The sequence below is a fragment of the Mastomys coucha genome, unplaced genomic scaffold (genome assembly GCF_008632895.1).
Source record: "Mastomys coucha isolate ucsf_1 unplaced genomic scaffold, UCSF_Mcou_1 pScaffold22, whole genome shotgun sequence".
Lineage (NCBI taxonomy): Eukaryota > Metazoa > Chordata > Mammalia > Rodentia > Muridae > Mastomys > Mastomys coucha.
This window is the reverse complement of record NW_022196905.1, coordinates 147,466,346-147,482,464: the sequence shown is the minus strand read 5'-3', so window position 1 is coordinate 147,482,464 and position 16,119 is coordinate 147,466,346. Positions and strand designations below refer to the sequence as shown.

Below are 16,119 nucleotides of genomic sequence, written 5' to 3'. Positions count from 1 at the left end.
GGAGAAGGAGAAGGAGAGGGAGAGGAAGAGGAAGAGGAAGAAAGAAAGAAAATTAAATATAGTAAATAATAGCAAAGAACTCCAATATCAACCTTTGGCCACATGTATGCACATAAACAGATGAGTGAATTATCATCATATTATGTAATTCTAAAAGCCTGTCATGATTGGACAAGTGCTTTATGCTTCCTCTTCTTATTTCTTATTTTCTTTTCCTTTTAGCTGTCCATTGGGTCTTTTGATCCTAACCTGAATAATCACGAGCAGTTTCCTGATCTCTATCAAATGGCCTCCAAGGACATGTCTCTGTCCCATGGCATTGTCTCCTTGTTAAATTATTTCCACTGGAATTGGGTAGGATTGATCATGTCAGAAGGACAAAATGGTGTTCAGATACTCTCAGATTTGAGGGCAGAAATGAACAGAAACAGAATATGTGTAGAATTTGTAGAAATGATCCCAGTTAGTGAAGTATCATTTTTACCAAACAGCCAATTGAATCCTACACAGGTTCTGAAATCATCAGCAAATGTGATCATCGCCTATGGGGACAGTGATTTTCTGAAAGGCTTCCTGTTTTATTTAAGACAAACTTTAGTTACAAGGAAAGTCTGGATCATGAACTCAGAATGGGATGATATCATTCAGTCAAACCATTTCATTTTAAATTCATTACATGGGAGTCTCATCTTCACACATCACCACAAAGAAATCTCTGACTTCAGAAATTTTATCAAAACAATTCATCCTTCCAAATACCCAGAAGATTTTTACCTTACAAAGTTGTGGTTTGACATTTTTAACTGCTCATTTGCTGCTGCTGATTGCAATACACTGGAGAACTGTCTGCCTAATGCTTCCTTGCATGAATCACTGGGGATCCATTTTGACTTGGTCATGAATAAGTTTGCTTATAATATATACAATGCTGTGTATGCTGTGGCCCACAGCCTTCATGAGATGCTTCTTCATCAAGTAGAAGTAAGACCAATAAGAAAGGCAGAAGGGCTGATGTTTTCAGCCTGGCAGGTAATGTGTCTCACATTGGATTGCTCACAACATCAACAATTTGATTTTCTAAGTGTATGCTTTTTGAGGTCACACTACTTATTTTGGACCTGCAGAACCACAAAATAAACTACTTGTAACTGTTAAAGCAGTAAGTAGGTCAAGACATATAAAAAATGGTTAAAAGGAACAAAGTGTTCATGGAGGGAAGACATTGTGTTCTAAATTCACATCAGAGTTTTGTGTTGCCAGATCAATGATTTCTATATGAAAGATAATACAGAAACTATCTTCACTTGTAAGCCATATGGCAGGCTGTGGTGGCCGTGGAAGGATACTGTTAGGTCAGAGCTGATTGAAGAAGGTAGAGTGCCTAGGCACATAGAATCAAACAACATGGAAAGAGGAATTACAGAGACAAACTAGAGGAAGAATATTATAGGTATATATGTGTGGAGATCCAGCTATGGAGAAGGGGTTTCAGAAGAAATGGACTTATCATTTCTTCTGAACACTGAGCTGACTGAAGATAAGACACTTTGGAAAAACGTGCAGCAAAGGGTCTGGAGGCCAACTGGTCAATGCAGATGAATGACAGGATTCTCAATTATGTATATATAATTCCACAACATGCAGGGAAGACTACAGAAGAAGTTAGGGGTGGAGGTGCTCCAGGCCCCTGTGTTCAGGCAAGGTCAGCTAAACTAATTTCAACAGATGTAAGGACTGGCTAGAAGTGTGCTGAACTTTGTCATTCAGTTTTATTGCAAACAGAATCTGACTCACAGGGGGAAATGCTAGGCATAAAACCTGTCCTGAATACTAGTCAGACAGAGAAATATTACTCTCCAGTCCTACTGGGACTTAATTCTCAACAGAATTGTAAACGCTTTTAGTAGAAGATATGTGTGATGTGAATTTTCAAATAAAAATTTCTAAATCAACAAACTAATTCCTGATGTAAATTCCAGTAAAGAAACAAATTTGTAAATACTAAATACTTCATATATTTTTAATTAAATGAAAAAATGTAGTAAAAGCTCACAAAAGATAATGATGATGCATATTACTGAATTAAATTTTCTTTTGACAATTAAAAAAGAAAAAAAATGAAAAAAGGTAACATGTCACCTCCAAAAACAATCAATTATTTAAAAATTTCAAAATAATTCTTTAATTAATTCTGCAATAAAATGATACAGACTAGAAGACTAAGTTACTATATAGGATCCATTATCTCTTTCAGGTGTCCCAAAAGTACACTTCAACATCAATGAGAGACAATTTAAACAGACCTATAATCAGCAATGAGAATAAAGCAGTAATAAAATAATTTCACAACTGAGAAATCCCAGGACCAGATTCCTCAGAATTTTACAAGAATGTCAAAGAACTATTATCACTACTTCACTAAATATTCTATAAAATAGAAAAGAAGTGGCTACATCAAAATTCTTCCAGATTGGTTAAACTGATGTATTAACCTGAAACTCAAACCAGCTAATGACAAAACAAAAAAGGAAATCACAGACTAGTCTTCCTAACAAACATATATGTATAAATTAATCAAATGGAAGGGAGAAATTATGTGACAATATTTTAATTTCAAAAACAAATATTTTAAATATTAAAATGTGAATGAAAATAAATTCTCAATAAAACATCTGTAAACTTAATTCAGTATCACATTGAAAAGATCAGCTACCACAATCAAGTTGGCTTAACTTCAAAATTCAGGAATGAATCAACAAATGTGAATCAATAAGAGAAATTGATCACATAAGTGGAACCAAGTATAGAAATCACATGATCATATCAATATATAATGAAAAGGCCTTTGAAAAAAATCTAATAAAACTTCATAATAAAAGTCATGGAGATGTTGGGGATATTTAAAAATACTATAGCCAGAATCATGCTAAATAGTGGGAAAACTAAAAAATTCCCAACTGAGATTAGGGACAAGGTTATCCACTCTCCCTACTTCTATTTTGTATAGTACTCGATGTCTTAGTTATAACAATAAGAAAGGGGAATAAAAAGATACTAACAGACCTCACCCAGAGCTGAGCCTCTCCTCCAATTCCCCAAATACTCTGCTTACAACAGACAGCTTGACCCCCAGGAGTTCTGACACACCAAGGATCACAATGAAAGCCCAAACCCCCACTCCAATACCTGGCTTACCTGGGATCCCTGGTGCCCAGGGGATGCAGGAACTCCCACCTAGCCAGAGACTAATTTTTCTCATGATTTGCAACTGTGCCTGGGAGCAGATCTTGTGCTTCATTTCCCTCTCTACCCTTCCACCCACAGAGAGAGTCTGACCAAAAGAGGCCGAATTTAACCAGGCTCACAGGAAAAACAGTTTCAAGTCAGAGACAGCAAGCCCAGTGAACACCAGAAATAACCACATGGCAAGAGACAAGAACAAGAACATAAGCAACAGAAATGAATGCTACTTATCAACATCAGAAACCATTTCTCCCACCATAGCAAACCCTGGATACCCCAATGCATCTAAAAGCAAGATTCAGATCTAAAATCCCTTTTCAAGAAGATGGTAGAGGACTCAAGAAGGGCATAAATAACTCCCTTAAAGAAATGCAGGAGAACACAGGTAAACAAATAGAAGCCCTTAAAGAGAAAACACAAAAATTTCTTAAAGAAATAGAGGAAAATACAATCAAACAGGTAAAGGAATTGAACAAAGCCATCCAGGATCTAAAAATGGAAATAGAAACATAAAAGAAATTACAAAGGGTAACAACCCTGGAGATGGAAAACCTAGGCAAGAGAGCAGGAGTCACAAATGCAAGCATCACCAACAGAATACAAGAAATAGAAGAGGGAATCTCAGGTTTATAAGATACCATAGTATAAATACATTGACACAACACTCAAAGAAAATGCAAAATGCAAGAAACTCCTAACCCAAACCATTCAGGAAATGCAGGATACAATGAAAAAAACTAAGCCTAAGAATAATATGTATAGAAGAGAGTGAAGATTCAAAATTCAAAGGGCCAGTAAACATATTTAACAAAATTATAGAAAAAAAACTTTTCTCAATTTAAAAAAAGAGTTTGCCATAAATGTACAAGAAGTCCACAAAACACAAAATAGATTGCAAAGAAATTCCTCACATCATATAATAATCAAAACACCAAATGCACAGAACAAAGAAAGAATATTAAAAACTGTAAGAGTAAAGGGACAAGTAACATATAAAGGCAGACCTATCAGAATTACATCAGACTTCTCAAGAGAGACTTTAAAAGACAGAAGATCCTGGGCAGATGTCACACAAACCCTATGAGAACACAAATGCCAGCCCAGTCTATTATACCCAGTCTATTATTTTTATAGCAAAATTATCAATCACCATAGATGAAGAAACCAAAATATTTCATGAGAAAAACAAATATAACAGTATCTTTCCACTAATCCAGGACTATAGAGGAAAATAGAAGGAAAACTCCAATACAGGGTTGGGGGTTGGGGGAAGTATAGCCAAGAAAAAGCAAGAAATTGTTCTCACAACAAACTCAAAAGAAGAGAGGTACACAAACATAATTCTACTTCTAACAACAAAAATAACAGGAAGCAACAATCATTTAATATCTCTCAACACCAATGGACTCAATTTTCTAATAAAAAGACATAGGCTAACAGACAAGATACATAAACAGGGCCTAGCACTTTCCTGCACACAGGAAATATACCTCAGTGACAATGACAGACACTAGTAGTAACAGGCTGAAAAATTTTTTCCAAGTAATTGTTCCCAAGAAACAAGCTGGAGTGGCATATCTAATAAAATAGATTTTAACCAAAAGTTATCAAAAAATGTTGAAGGATCCTACATACTCATCCAAGAATACATCCACCAAGATGAACTCTCAATTTTAAACATCTATGCACCAAGTGCAAGGGCAACCACATTTGTAAAAGAAACGTTACTAAACCATATAATGAACCTCACACAATAATAGTTAGTGAGACTTCAATACCCCACTCTCACTAATGGACAGGTCATGGAAACATTAATGAAACAGATTCAATTAAGTGAACAGAAGTTATTAACCAAATGGATTTAACAGATATCTATAGAACATCCCACCCTAAAACAAAAGAATATTCCTTCTTCTCAGCACTTCATGGTACCTTCTTCAAAACTAACCATAGAATCGGACACAAAACAAGCCTTAATAGATATAAGAAGATTGAATTAATCCCATTCATTCTATCGAATCACCATGGACTAAGACTGGTCTTCAATATCAAAAACAAACAAAAAAAAATAAACAAACCAAAACCAAAACCAAAGAAACAAACAAAAAAACCAAAAACCAAACAAAACCAGAAAGCCAACATACAAGTGAAAGCTGAACAACTCACTACTCAATGATAAATTAGTCAGGGAAAAAAATAAAGAAAGAAACTAAAGAGTTTTTAAAATTTAACAAAAATGAAAGGACAACATGCTCAATCTTAAGGACCATAATGAAAGCAGTGCTAAGAGGAATAGTTATATCTCTGACTGCCTTCATAAAGAAATTGGAAAGATCTTATACCAGCAGCTTAATAAGAAACATGAAAGATCTAGAATAAAAAGAAGAAAGTGAACCAAGAGTAGTAAATGGCCTGAAATATTCGAACTAAGAGCTGAAATCAACCAAGTAGAAACAAAGAGAACTATACAAAGAATCTACAAAACTGAGGGCTGGTTCTTAGAGAAAATGAACAAGACAGATAAACCATTAGCTGAAATATCTAGAGGGCACAGAGTCAGTATAGAAATTAACAAAATCAGAAATGAAAAGAGAGACATAACTATAGAAGCTAGGGAAATTAAAAAAATCATCAGATCCTATTATACAAGCCTGTATTCAACAAAACTGGAAAAGCTAGACGAAATGGATGATTTTTTAAGACAGATACAAGGTACCAAAGTGAAATCAGGGTCAGACAAACCATCTAAACAGTCCCATAACACCTAAAGAAATAATAGCAGTCATTAACAATCTACTAACCCCAAAAAGCCCAGGGCAAATTGGTTTTAGTCCAGATTTCTATCAGACCTTCAAACAAGAGATAGCAATACTTCTCAAAATATTCCACAAAATAGAAACAGAGGGAACACTACCTAATCCATTCTATGAAGCCACAGTCATATTTATGCCTAAACCACACAAAGATACAACAAAAAAGAGAACTTTGGACACATTTTCCTTATGAATATCAATGCAAAAATACTCAATAAAATTCTCTGGCTTAAGGCGCTCTCTGGAGGTAGGCCCTCCACTTGCAGGGAAGGGGCAGAGAAGGACGCTGTTCCTCCTCTGTCACTCAGAAGCTGAGAGGATCCTGTCCCTGCCGCCCTGCGGCTCCCCTGGGAGTCATGGGGCCTGTGCCTCCCGGCCAGCTGCTCCGGTCTCAGAACCTCACCCGAGAGAAAATGCTAGCTTAAACATTTTGAGCAGCTACAGAATAACCAGAATATGTACCGAAGGGCACAGTGTTACTATACTAAATGGAACTCTACCCAAGCTAAAATTCTCATAAACAAAATCCAAGAACACGTCAAAATGATCATTTAGCATGATCAAGTAGGCTTCATCTCAGGGATGCAGAGATGGTTCAATAGATGGATCCATCAACATAATTCACTATATAAACAAACATAAAAAAAAAGACACATGATCATCTCACTAGATGCTGAAAAAGAGTTTGACAAAATACAATACTCCTTCATGATGAACGTCTTGGAAAGATCAGGAATTCAAGACCCATACCTAAACATAATTAAAGCAACATTACAGCAAAGCAATTGACAACATTAAACTAAATGGAGAGAAACTTGAAGCAATCTCACTAAAATCAGGGACAAGATAAGGCTGCTAATGCTCTCTATCTATTCAATATAGTAGTCAAAATTGTAGCCAGAGCAACTTGACAACAAAAGGAGGTCAAAGGCATACATATTTGAAAGCATGAAGTCAAGATATCATAATTTCTGGATGGCATGATAGTATAAATAAGTGGTTCCAAAAATTCCACCAAAGAACTCCCAGAGCTTATAAACAACTTCAGCAAAGTGGCTGGATATAAAATTAACTCAAATCAGTAGATTTCCTCTACTCAAAGGATAAATGGGCTGAGAAAGAATCGGAAACCACAACCTTAACAAGAGTCACAAATAATATATCTTGGTGTGACTCTAACCAAGAAAGTGAAAGATGTGTATGACAAGAACTTCAAGTCTCTGAAGAAAGAAATCAAAGAAGACCTGAGAAGATGGAAAGATCTCCCATGCCCATGGATTGGCAGGATTAATATAGTAAAAATGGCCATCTTATCAAAAGCTGTCTAATGATTCAGTACAATCCCCAGCAAAATCCCAACTCAATTCTTCACAGAGATAGAAAGAGCAATTCTCAAATTCATCTTTAACAACAACAACAACAAAAAAAAACCAGAAGAGCAAAAACTATTCTCAACAATAAAAGAATTTATTGGGGAATCACTATCCCTAACCTCAAGCTCCACTACAGAGTAATAGTGATTAAAAAACTATGTTATTGGTCTAGAGAGAGGCAGGTAGATCAATAGAATAGAATTGAAGAACCAGAAATACACACACATCTATGTTCACTTGATCTTTGACAAAGAAGCTAAAACCATACAGTGGAAAAAAAGACAAAATTTTCAACAAATGGTGCTCCTTCAACTGACATTTGGTTTTGTGTGCTTAGTTTGCAATGCTTGTAGAAGTAAAAGTGAAAAAGTAGAAAGGAGCAGTTGGTGAGTATTAACAAATAGAGGATAGTAGAACACAGAAAAAAATGGAAATAGAAAAGGGAATTCTGGTAGTAAAAATGTTGAAAGAAGGAAGGGAGTAAAGACAACAGAAGATTTTCATTAACTCTTCTGGCCCCCTGGGTTTCTCTTCTGCCTCTGCCTGTACCAGATTCTGCCCCTCCTCCCCTTTCCCCTTCCAGCTCCCACTCCAGTTCCTCCCTCCCTTGACTCCCATGATTATTTTGTTCCCCCTTCTAAGTGGGATTGAAGGGTCCTCACTTGGGCCTTCCTCTGCTGAATTTCTTACTGTCTGTGGGTTGTATAATGGGTATTCTGTAATTTTTGGCTAATGTATACTTATCAGTACTTCACAATCTTTGGCTTTGGTGAGAAGGAATATCCAATGATACAAGGTGCCTAAATTCCAATTGATTTTTTTATTATGTTTTTAGTAGACAAAAAAAAAGAGATTTCCATAGGCCCCTTTCATACATGCTTAGTTAAATTATCTCCCTGTCCTCTTCCTTATCCTCCACTCCCATTCCAGCTTAAACCTTTCTACCTACAGTGCTCTCCAATACCTCCAGGGTTCTAATATTTCTCCCCAAATACTATTGTTCCTTCTCCTTCCCTCTCTCATAAGCTCTTTCTAACTCTCTGGTCCTATAGACACCCAGATTAAGTTTATAAATCTAACCATTCAAAGTTATGATCTACAAATGTCAAAAAACATGTTACTTTGCTCTTCCTGGTCCTGAAGTGCTTCATTCAGTATGCTGTTTTCCAGTTCCATCCATTTTCCTAAAATTACCATAATTCTATTTTTTTACAGGTGAATAATAGTCCATTGTGTAAATGTACCACATTTCCATTATTCATTTATGATGATTTCATTTCCTATATGTTTTGGATAGAGCAAGTGTGTCTGTAGTAAGATATGAGGTCCTTTTAGCATATGCCTAAGCATTTGCTTAAATAAAAAGGAAAGAAAAACTATTTCTTTGTTGTCATTGTTGTTGTTTATGAAGAATTTAATATGCTTAAATTTGCTGACCTCAAATTTGCTATGCAGCCAAGAACAACAACAAATTTCTAATCCTCCTGCCTCTATATCCTGAGTGCTAAGATAGAAGACATGTACAACTGTACCAAGTTTTATGCAGAGCTGGGATCAAACCCAGGGTTTCACTCATGCTAGGCAACTCTATCAACTGAGCTATGTCCATGAAACACAAACGACTGACATGTCTAAGTGATGTTAAGACTTCTCTTGACACTTGAATCTTGTCTAACACCATTTAAGGTAATCAAGACCTCAGTTTACTCTGAGCAATGAACTGGCTAGTTTTTTCAATTTGGCACAAATGAGAGTTACCTGAGAAGGGGTAACCTCAAATGGGTAACTACATCTATCAGATTGGCCTGTGGGCAAGTCTGTGGGGCATAGTCTTGATTAATGATTGGTGATATGTGGGATAGTTCAGCTCACTGTGGAAAGTGCCATCCCTAGTCAAGTTGCCCTGAGTTGTATCAAAATGAAAGCTGAGTAAGCCATGGAAGCAAGTCAAGAAACACATTCCTCCATGGTCTCTGCTTCATTTCATACCTTTAGACTCTGGCCTTGAGTTCTTGCTTTGGTTTTTTACAGTCTTCAGGACTATAACCTGTAAGCTTTTTATCAAAGCAACATAAAGCAAACCAGGACAGGTTAATTCTGAAAATAAACAGAGGGGGATAACCTTTCCTAGGCAAACTGACAACTACCTGATTTTCATTCATTTTTTAAAATTTTCACATTTTATTAAGAACTGTCTGTTGGACTGACATTTTCAGAAATGTTACACCATTAGTTATCCAGTTATATTAGTTATGACAGTTATAGGCTGTCATTTGTCCTACATTTTTTATACCTGTGTTAAATTTGCCTTATATATCAAAGATTTAAACAATAAGAGACTTTCCCTAATACTTGGATTATTTGTTTTCATTATAAGGTAATGCATAATCTATCTTTTTTAGCTGCACCCTTTTCTGAAGAACATGCAGTTTAAAAATCCTGCTGGAGAACAAGTGTATTTAGATGAGAAAATGAAATTGAATGCAGAGTATGACATTCTTAACTACTGGAACTTTCCAGAAGGTCTTCATCTTAAGATGAAAGTTGGACAATTTTCCCCATATGGTCCACTTGGTCAGCAATTATCTTTATCTGAGGACATGATAGAATGGGCCACTGGAATTATAGAGGTGAGTTGGGTAAACGTAATAATTTGAATTACATGTAATAAAATTCAACTTGTTTGAACTATCCCTACTCCAAGAAGCTATCTGCAATAGACACCTCTCATAAAGGAAAAAGTAGTTTCCTCCAGTGGAGGCTCACTTCAGGGCAGGCTCTACACACAGGAAACTCAGTGGTACTTAGATACGTTTTTTAAAAATCTACCTTTTTATACCATAATTTTTTGTTTGGTCGCTTTATGTCACATTTGTATTTTGCTATTGAGGTGTGTGTAGGGGGTATTTTCTTGGGTTTGGTTTTCAGGTTTGTTTGCTTGTTTTTTAAACAGAGAAAGAGAAGGGATGGAGTTGAGTAAGTGATGAGTTGGTGGAGATCTGAGTGGCATTAAAAGATGAAAGATTCATAATCAAAACATTTTGTATGAAATCTATTAAAATACTTCTTATATTACATTACTTATGTTTCTTAATGTTTTCTTTTGCATGACATTTTTTGCAATTTAATATACCAATATTTTAAAGTTTTCTCTATAAATTTTAAAAATATTATGGATATGCTAAAAATAATATAAATATATAAAATATCAAGTGATGTGTTTCATATTGTATATTCTATAGAATTTCAAAAAATTAAAAATAAAATTACCTTTGAAACTGAAAAAAATTATTCTGGATTTTTGCTTCCTAACTACTTACACACCAAAAGTGTATATTTCAGGTTATTAGGTTTTTTTTATTAACTCAGAAAATGTTTTCCACCCATTGTATTCTGATCATGCTTTTCCCCTTCAGTGAATCCTTGAGGATCCTATGCAGAAACCACTCACCCAAGTACATAACTTTACTTTCCATCTCTCTTCTAAAAACAAAACAAAACAAAAAGAACAAAGGAAATACACATGAAATAAAGTAAAATGAAACCCACAGAAATGGAAACCAAAGTAGTTAAGCAAAAGACCAATAAGTTGAAAAATACATAAACAAAGCATTATGAGAGAAAAACCCACAAAGCTCCCTACCACTGACTTCCTTTCAAGTTGGACAACTTATCCTCAGCCTAGCCTGAATTGGTACTAATATATCCAATGGCACTCTGTCAGAGAAAACTAATTTTTCCTTGCAAGCAGGTATCAATTACAGATAGCTTCTTGGCTATGGGTAGAATCCTATATCCACTTCTCTCTCTCAGTGTTGGACCATGTCTGGCTTGAACCTGATGTGATCCTTTCCATTTTTGTGTCTCTGTTCCCATCTCCTGCAAGAATAAGCTATGCTCATAAGTGCTGAGTAAACTACAGATCTAAGTATTCAGGCTTATGTCACTAGCAGTCATTTTATTGCTATGTTCTTTTAGTAGAACAATATTTGTTTCACCTTGGTCTATGACCTATTTAGTCTCAGGTTCTGGGCTATCTAGAAGTGTCGGGAATGGGATCATTTCATGAAGTGAACCTTAAAACCAATAGAAGAGTGGTTGGTTATTCCCTGAATATTTGTGCCATTTATGTGACAGCATATCCTTCAGGCAAGTTACAGTTGTAAATGTCAGGGTTTGCAGCTGGGAAAATTATTACATTCCTCCACTGGTAGCATGCAGAGTACCTTCCAGTACCATGAATGCTAGTTGGTAGGGTTAAATCCTCTAGTTAGATACCATCTCAACTTCTATGTTTTTGATGACATATATAAGTCTTGTCTGCAGCAATAAAACTTTACCATCAGTTTGTGGAGGGCAACTAACAAATGTGAAATAGCCTGAGATTTCTGGCTAATCACTCACTAGATGTAACACATTTCTAACAATGAAGGTTTTACTTGGCGACATAAGATGCTGTAGTTGAGGCATAGTCATCATTATTGGTGACTCCATTGACATGTCTTTCATAAATGTATATGTTTTAGAAAGCTTCTATAATTTTCAGTTTCCTTGTGGTGTCTCGTTTAAGTTGTCCAGCATCATATTCCTTTCCTAACCCATTTTTCATTCCCATTCATTTCTACCATTCCAGCCTCCTCCATCACTTTATAACAATATATTCTGTTCCCCTTCCTTGGCAAATCTTCACCTCCCCACTATTCACTTGCCAGTTACTTAATATTTGTGGTTATATACAAGGTAGCATGCATATAAAAATCCAGGAAATCTGAAAAACTATGAAAAGAACAAATCTAAAAGTAATAGGAGTAGAGGAAGGAAAAAAATCCAAGCTCAAAGGCCCATGTTTTCAACAAAACTACCAAAGAAAAATTTCATAATCTAAAGAAAGGACATCTATAAAATTAAAAGATGTACCTTATATAGAATACTATATGTTTATACAGAGAACCAAAAGAGAATGCCCTCATCACATACTAATCAAAACTCTACACATACAGAACAATGAAAAGGTATTAAAATCTGGAAAGAAAAAAACCCAGTAACATATAAAGGCAGAAATGTTAGAAATAATCCTGACTTCTCAGTGGAGATTCTAAATACCAGAAGGTCATGGAAATATGTGTTGCATACTCAAAGAGATCACAGATGACAGCTCAGACTACAATACCCACCAAAACATTCAGTCACTGTAGATGGAGAAAATAGAACATCCCCTAATAAAGTCAAACTTAAACAATCTATATGTAAAAATCCAGCCCTTAAAAGCACGAGAGAAGGAAAAGTCCAAACAAAGAGGGTAACTACATACAAGAAATCACAGGAAGTAAATAATCTCACAAAAACAAAACCAAAAGAAGGGAAGATACACATACACATTCATGCACACATGCACATGCATGGATCCACACGACAACCACTACCACCAACAAGAGCAACAACCACAAATAACAAGAAGTAACAATCATTAGTCACTGATGTTTCTCAATATCAGTGGCAATAAAGTGAATGTATTCAAAAACAGAATTTCTCCTTCTGCAGCATACAGGATACAAAATTTAGCATCGAGGATAGACATTACCTGAAGGTAAAGGGTTGAAAAAAGATATTTAAAGGAAATGAACCTGAAAAGCAAAGTGGTGTGGCCATTTTGATATCTAACAAAATAGACTTCAAACCAAAATTAGTCAAAGAGATGGGAAAGAGAGTACATAGTCATCAAAAGAAAAAGCCCACCAAAATAGTATGTCAATTCTTAACATCTATGTTTCAAAAACAAGGGCACCAACTTTTCTAAAGTGGATGCTTAAATCACGTATTGACTCACACACTGAAAGTGGGAGAATTCAATATGTCACCTTCACCAATGATCAGGTAATCAAGACAAAAACTGAACAGAGAAATACTGAAACTAAGTTATGTTATAAAACAAATGAACCTAACAGATATTGGTAGAACATTCCACCCAAACAGAAAAGAATATACATTCCTCTCAAGGCCTCATGATACTCTCTCCAAAATTCATCACATTCTCAGTCACAAAGCAAGTCTTTATTTTTTTTTTTTACTTAAGAAAACCCCCATATCCAGATAAAACTTTTTTCATGTTTTTTAATTTATTAGTTATTTTCTTTATCATATGATGTCTCCTTTCCCTGTTTCCCCTCCAAAAAAGGAAATAAAATAATATAAAATAACCAAAAAACAAACCCTGTTACCCCTTCTCCCTGCTCACCAACTGTCTTAGTCAGGGTTTCTATTCCTGTACAACATCATGACCAAGAAACAAGTTGGGGAGGAAAGGGCTTATTTGGCTTACTTCCATATTGCTGTATATCACCAAGGAAGTCAGGACTGGAACTCAAGCAGGTCAGGAAGTAGGAGCTGATGCAGAGACCATGGAGGGATGTTCCTTACTGGCTTGCTTCTCCTGGCTTGCTCAGCCTGCTCTCTTATAGAGCCTAAGACCTCCGGCCCAGGGATGGCACCACCCACAAGGGGCAATTGAGAAAATGCCCCACAGCTGGATCTCATGGAGGCACTTCCCCAACTGAAGCTCCCTTCTGTGATAACTCCAGCCTGTGTCAAGCTGACACACAAAATTAGCCAGTACACCAACCCACCCTCTCCCACTTCCTGGCCCTGGCACTCCCCTACACTGGGCATAGAACCTTCACAGGACCAAGAGCCTCTCCTCCCATTGATGACCGATTAGGCCATTCTCTGCTACATATGCTGCTGGAGCCATTGGTCCCACCATGTGTACTCTTTGGTTGGTGGTTTAGTCCCTGAGAGCTCTGAGGGTATTAGTTAGTTCATATTGTTGTATGTCCTAAGGGCCTGCAAACCCTTCAGCTCCTTGGGCCTTTCTCTAACTCCTTCATTGGGGACCCTGTACTCAGTCCAATGGATGGCTGTGGCCTCTACTTCTGTATTAGTTGGGTACTGTCAGAGCCTCTCAGGAGACAGCCATATTAGGCTCCTTTCAGCCAGCACTTGCTGGCAACCACAATAGTGTCTAGATTTGATGATTGAATATGGGAAGGATTCCCAGGTGAAGCAGTCTCTGGATTGTCCTTCCTTCAGTCTCTGCTCCATAGTTTGTCTCTGCAGCTCCTTTCATGGTTATTTTGTTCCTCCTTTTAAGAAGGAATGAAGTATCCACACTTTGGTCTTCCTTCCTCTTGAGATTCTTGTGGTTTGTGGATTGTATTTTGAGTATTCTGATCTTTATAGATAAATAAAAATTGAAATAACCACCTTTATCCTGCATCCTATCTGACTACATATCAAAAAAAAAAATAGAAAAAAAACACAGAAAGCTTACAAACTCACAGAAATTGAATACTCTCTTCTGAATAAAACAGTGAGTCAAAAAGAAATAAACTGAAGTATTTCTAGAATGCAATGAAAATGAAAACACAACATACCCAAACTTCGGGGACAAAATGAAAATGGAACTAAGAGCACAGTTCATATAAGCCGAAGCAGTGGCAATATGTTAGATTGGAAGACTGACTGGATTACTGGGAAAAGTTAAGCTAGGGCCACATGAATAGACAGAGTCTTTCCATTGTTTTTGTAATTGCTATTCAAAGTAAAGAGTTCCTTGTGGTATCTTCATACATACTTTGCCCTACTTGCTATCTTCTCCCACTCTTCTCCTTCATTCCTCTATCCACCTGCTGACAGCACCCTTCTTTTATACAAACATCTGCTTCTGCTTGCATGCTATGCATATTCTATAACCTATTACCTTTGATTAGGTTGTCTTCTTCCTTTGCTATGGTGCTTTTTCTAGTTTCAGGATCCATACTTCCCCATAAACATACTCATATTAACATATACAAACATTAACATGTATGCCTTGGGAGATGGATCAGTGTGTGTGTGATAGCCATGCAATCATAAGGACTATTAAAAAAAAACTCAGATGACCATGTGCATCTAATACCTTGTAGTGTAAGAAGAAGGGTAGTTGAGGCTTGTTGGCCAACCAGTCCATTTTAATGGTAAACTATAATTTCAATAAGAGGACCAGTCTCAGAGGAATAAGATTGATAGGCCAGACACTGAAAATATTCCTCCTCTAGCATCCATGCACACACATGTACCTGTGAACATATGTAATACACACATGCACCACACACATAAAACATACTGAAAAGTAATTATAAATAATTAAATTCTTGGGTTCACATATAAGAGGAAAATGCAATACCTGTCATGAAAAATCTCCCTTAAGTTACTTAAAACATTAATCCCCAATCCCATTCACTTCCTAGAATAATCGTGATTCTATATATTTTTTTTTGTTAAAGATACATGAAATACCCAGAATCACAGGATCACAGAGACAGCTTGACTCTGAGGAGTTCTGACATAACCAGGATTACAGGAAGGACAGGCTCCAGTCAGATTTAGCAAGGGCAGGTAGCACTAGAGTTAACCAGAAGGCTGGGGGTAAGCATAAGAAAATAAACAACACAAACAAAGGACACTTGCCATCATCAGAACCCAATTCTCCTACCATAGCAAGTCCTGGCCACACCATCACACCGGAAACACAAGATTCAGATATAAAATCACTTATCATGATGATGATAAGGACCTTAAGAAAGTCATAAATAGCACCCTCAAAGAAATACAGGAGAACACAGGAAAAGAGCTAGAAGCTCTTAAAGAGGAAA

General features: G+C 36.3%; 1 protein-coding gene across 1 annotated transcript in view; it reads left to right on the top strand.

Annotated features, from left to right (window-relative positions):
- LOC116104725 (vomeronasal type-2 receptor 116-like) overlaps positions 1–16,119 on the top strand; it is a 123,295-nt gene that overhangs the window by 71,876 nt on the left and 35,300 nt on the right. The window contains exons 5-6 of the mRNA XM_031391207.1: positions 223–1,029; positions 9,832–10,059. Coding sequence (XP_031247067.1) covers positions 223–1,029; positions 9,832–10,059 — 1,035 coding nt within the window. The remainder of the gene's footprint in view (positions 1–222; positions 1,030–9,831; positions 10,060–16,119) is intronic.